The following is a 4,840-nucleotide window of genomic DNA, read 5'->3' as shown; positions in this document are numbered from 1 at the left end:
ATAACTTACTTTTAGCCGGCGTTGCAAGGTCTTCGCGTTCCATTTTGCCACCACGATCTTCCTACTATTCTGTTCATTCAATTTCAAAGTTTCCTTCTGTGTAGACTGAATACATCCGTTTAGATCTTCTACTAAGCTAGAATAATCCGGAGTGTACCGGGACAGTGCAGCGCAACCATAAGCTTGTACACCGGGCCACAGGTTTCCCCACTAGCGGCCCACATTCCTTCTTCCTGAAAGCGATGCAGCTCAGTGTGTCAATTCTGCGTTCAGCCAGGGGCCCTTCGTCTGTGACAACTTACTTATAATTACAGGTCAACACACTTTGCTATAAATAGCTCAAGATTCACAGCTTTGCACATACATATTCGGGATTTAGCAGTGCAGTGAGGGTCTTCCTGTCAACGGATGGACTAGCTCCCAATGAGTGCAGAGCTCTTCACCACTTGCGTGTGTTATACTTCAATATTACACAAGTTCTCCGAAGCGGTACAGTGGAGATGCGCCTCTATCATATCCGACCAACTCTACGTAAGTACAGGCTCAAAGAGACCTATGATGCATATACTTTCCGTGTCTCAAAGGTTTGACTTGCCGAATAGCAGAAGTACGCAGCAGAAGGCTTGAAACAAAGCCAGCACGCTCTGCACTAAGACATGAAGCACGGTACCTTAGTACATAACGTAAAACATCAGCAAAGTATGTAGCGTACTGACTAGGTACACACTTTGTGGAACTCCTCATACTAAAGCTGGAACAGTACTCAAGAAGAGAAAAGACACGAGAATAAACTGCTGCGTCAGCTCTATATAATTCCTGACAATTCAAATTGTTCTTGCTCTGGATACACACACGCACTGTCTTGTGTTTGCATAGAAGTCTCCAGCAAGCGGAGTCATCAGATCCTTACAACCAAGACGCCGCAATGTACCTACAGTACCTTCTTCACACGACGTTATTCGTCGTTGCGCAAGGCATGATTCCACCGTCCAAGCTGAACGTCACTGCTATTGGAGCACATAACAATAATTCGAGATTCGAGTGTTGGCAGCTCGAAGACTCTGGGTTCACTCCTGCAGTTGTCAAAGGAACAACCGGAACTGCCATTGCATCTTTAGGCGAAGTAGACCGACTCTCAGTGTCAATTGGGCCTGCTGGATTACACGGCGGCCTCCATGTGGCACCACAGCCTCAGTAAGTAACTTTTGATGGACCCAATAGGAGAACCTCTCATTGTCGCCACTGGTACCAATTCCTAACATTGAATAGGTGGGTTGTGATTACCTCCGGAGTCGCACTCCTTACCGTCCCCGAAAAGGATCAGTATCCTGAGCATTTGTTTTCGGCTGGATCGGAATTCGGTCTGCTGTTTGCGGCTGACACAGCAAATGTCAGCCGACTTGGCCATGGTTCATGGTATATTACGGATGTGACATTTCTCCAGGTCCCGACAAAGAATGGAGAAATCCCAATGCATAAGACTTTGCACATGGGATCTTGCTATGCGAATGAGACAGTTGGACTGTCTACCGAACCAATCGATAGTATGGGTCTTCCTTAAGGGATGAATTCTGGACTCATCAAACCGATCCCATGAGGATTCTAAACGTCGACCACATGCTAGGTTTCATGAGAGAAGTGTCCATCTGGTCGAATAATAAGTGCGAGAGGTACCTCAGATACCAGACACTGCTTGCCTTTTATCACCTGGCTTTTTCTAGGTCAGATTTCAACGTACATCTTAATGACACACATCTAGGACACTCAATTTCTGCATGCAACGTGCATTTGGGGCTCGGTTGACAATTATATTTTCATAGGTCCCCAATGGTGAATATCTACAGCACTCATATACTGTCCAGGCAGCCAGTCCGAAAATACAGATCATCCGAGTCTGATTCGATTCCAGTGGTTGAAAAACGCTTGAGCAACAAGGGTTGTACAGTTTGCCTCCCAAAGGACTTTCCCGGGATACATGTACTCAGAGAAGCGAAATCATCGTGGGGCCGGACTGAAGCGCTTGATGCAGTCTGTCCGTCCCCCCCCCCCCCCCCCCCGAGCAAGACACCAAGTGAACTATCCACAGGAGTTGGTGTCGTTTGACGGATACGTTGTCATGACGAACGATGTAGCCTCGTCGCAGTACTGTGTGCAGCCGTTCAGACCGTAGTTGTCGTTGTCGAGCTTCAGGATCCGGCTGATTCCAGTACTGCTTGCTTGGGAGGTACAGTAGGCTGTGATATCAGCCTCACTGGTTGCGGCGGCGCATCCACCCTCAGATCCATCGGCCACACTTTCACCATCTTGTCGCTTCTCGCTGCCGCCGCCGGCCGCCAGGCTTGAAGGGTACTCGATGTCAAAGGCCGGCTTGCCGTTATCGGCATAATCTTGACAAGTCAGAATTAATGATGAGAACAGAAGGTGAGAGAAAGACACTTACACTTTTGGAAGACGGTGCAGAACTCGTCAGGCGCTCCCCTGTTGGAGCCGACGTTCACCGATCCGACGCAATTCTCGGAAATAGCGAAGTCCATGAATGTGTGCACGCTTTCCGTAATGCTCCACGCATTCTTCTGTCCGATCATAAGGGAGTGACCAAGTGTTGTTGTCTTGGAGTGTGCGTATTCCGCGAGAGTCGAGAGGAAGTTGATCATGTCTTCTTGTGTGATCTGCTTGCCGATGGACTCATCCGCCGACAGCTCCTATTCCACCAGTCAGCTTCATCAAACGGAAGACACTCTGATGCACGTACAAATGTATCAATATTATCGGGATCCAGGCCATCGCAACCGATTTGATGAGCGAGGTCGATACGGGATTTGTGGAGCTCGAGGACGGTCGCATCCGTGACGTCGACGTATTTCTCCTGGGCGTAATTTTCTACGGTTTGGCTCGTCTTCATGAGCCCATCGTTCTCCCAGCTTGACCAGTCACAGTCCGTTGTCTTCCAGGGGAAAATAAGTCAGCAGAGTATACAAAATTCGCGGCACTTGCACCTTTACTCACCTGAACTGCGCCCAAGTTGAAGTAGCACAACACAGTGGCCCCGGCCGCCTACTCTCTGTTAGTACACACAATTTGTATCCGAGTAAGTTAATTGCGAGTTGGGTGTACTCACATGAAGTGCGGGTATCACGGTGGGGTCTTTGCTCGCGTGAAAGAGATCGATGTCAATGACCTTGGCATCAGCCGGCTGCAAACCGGCCCGAGGGTCAACTGGGTTTTGAATGTTGATCTGCCACTTGACGCCTGGCTTAAATTCATCTGGGATCTTGGAACCAGAAGTGGCGTTCTGGCCTGCAACGGGCACTGATGAGCCCTCGTTGGCGGCTGCGGGAGAAGTGACGGCTGGGGAAGAGGCGACGGCTGTGGGAGAAGTGACGTCTTGCGGCACCTTGGCAGGGAGGCATTTGGCACTGCAAAGCCCGAGAAGGGGGAGGAACAACACAGTTGCTGCGAATGAAGGCATCCTGATGCTTGGGGGTGTCTAAGGAGCGACTGAAAAGAACGACAAAAAAGGAGCGTAATGGCGTGAAGTGACACCTGGCGGGCACAGGAGGGTTCCCGCCGACCGGGTAACCGTCCTTGATGTTATATTATATATGCTTCCATTTCCGGCTCCTTCACGACCAGGTCGAGTGTAAGCCACAAAACCCTATGCCGAAAATATGCAGGGTGCCGTGACGAAAAGGCTAGTCCGTTTCAATTAAGGATCTACCCGTGCGTGCCCCTTAGACGCGCTTTTTGCCGCCGTCCAATGGGAAAATCTTCCCCAACTCTACTGGCAAAACGAAACAGCCATCACTTTTTAGTCTCCAATAGTGGCCCGAACCGCCGGAACTAATTCTGAGATGACAATCTTGGCAGGACTGTCACGTCTCAATAGCAGAAAAAACGCCGCACAGGCTGTGAGTGATGCTTTTCAGTTATTTTCTCGTGGCGTCAGCCGCTACGAGACGCCGCAAGACCAAAAGGGGATGCAGACGCCAACCAGAGCGGAGCCAAAGCAAGCCAAGAGTCAAAGCATCCCGATCCAAGGGAAGTTTTTTTCCAGTCCTGGCCGGTGTGTCAGCTGCTGTGCCACCCTGCGGCGGCGGCGGGTGTGGCCCAGACCTCCTCTAATTTTCCATCGCAGAATCCTCTGCTGCGTCGAACATTCTCGAGATGACGCGCTGACGGTTCAAAATTCAACATCCAGCCCCTGATTTGGAATTCCTTCCTCACAAATTCACAGCTCCCTTAAAATACACGACCTCACTCTAAAGCATCCCAAGTCTGCACAGACACTCCAGGCGCGATGGTTTAGGCTATTGAAATTTGAGCTTGAAGAGGACTGGCTTACTCAAAGTTCCAGCTCGAGGACAGATTTCATCACGCGGATCTGTCTTGGCGTTTGTGGCGTCTGTTGAAGTCTGAGTTGGTCTCGGGTAGTTGTCAGCGTTGGAAAACGACACGTCTCATACATAAAGGTAACACGTCCAGATCTCGGTACCTACATTGAAGACGACTTCTACGACTCATTAACTCAGCCACAGCAACGGGCGTAAAACATTCCCCCTCGGAGGTACATGTTCAACATCACAAGAAGAACATTCCACACTTTCGATACCGCGAGACGTCAAGAAAAAAAGATTTACTATTATTATTCTAAATGAATGTGGCTACTTTCAGTGTGATAGCTCCAACCGTGAACCCCCGAGTACCATGTATGCAAAAGTCAAGAGTGAGTGACAGGAAAGCAATTGCAATTTCTCCCAGACTGATAACCACACCCTGCAAACTTGTCCCGATCCCGGCATGAGCGCCACCAGGGAGGTCAAAGAAATTCGTGCGTGAGCCG

General features: G+C 49.8%; 1 protein-coding gene across 1 annotated transcript; it reads right to left on the bottom strand.

The window, feature by feature from the left end:
* Positions 1–2,076: 2,076 nt before the first annotated feature.
* INS49_011949 (uncharacterized protein) lies at positions 2,077–3,469 on the bottom strand (the record flags this gene model as incomplete). Its single annotated transcript, XM_043172657.1, has 5 exons — positions 2,077–2,387; positions 2,441–2,702; positions 2,753–2,944; positions 3,007–3,054; positions 3,119–3,469. 5 exons carry the CDS (start codon positions 3,467–3,469, stop codon positions 2,077–2,079), a joined length of 1,164 nt encoding a protein of 387 aa, XP_043024402.1.
* Between the last annotated feature and the right edge of the window lie 1,371 nt (positions 3,470–4,840).

The sequence above is a fragment of the Diaporthe citri genome (assembly GCF_014595645.1).
Source record: "Diaporthe citri strain NFHF-8-4 chromosome Unknown scaffold_5, whole genome shotgun sequence".
NCBI lineage: Eukaryota > Fungi > Ascomycota > Sordariomycetes > Diaporthales > Diaporthaceae > Diaporthe > Diaporthe citri.
The sequence above is the reverse complement of the archived record's forward strand: the minus strand, read 5'-3'. Positions and strand labels throughout refer to the sequence as shown.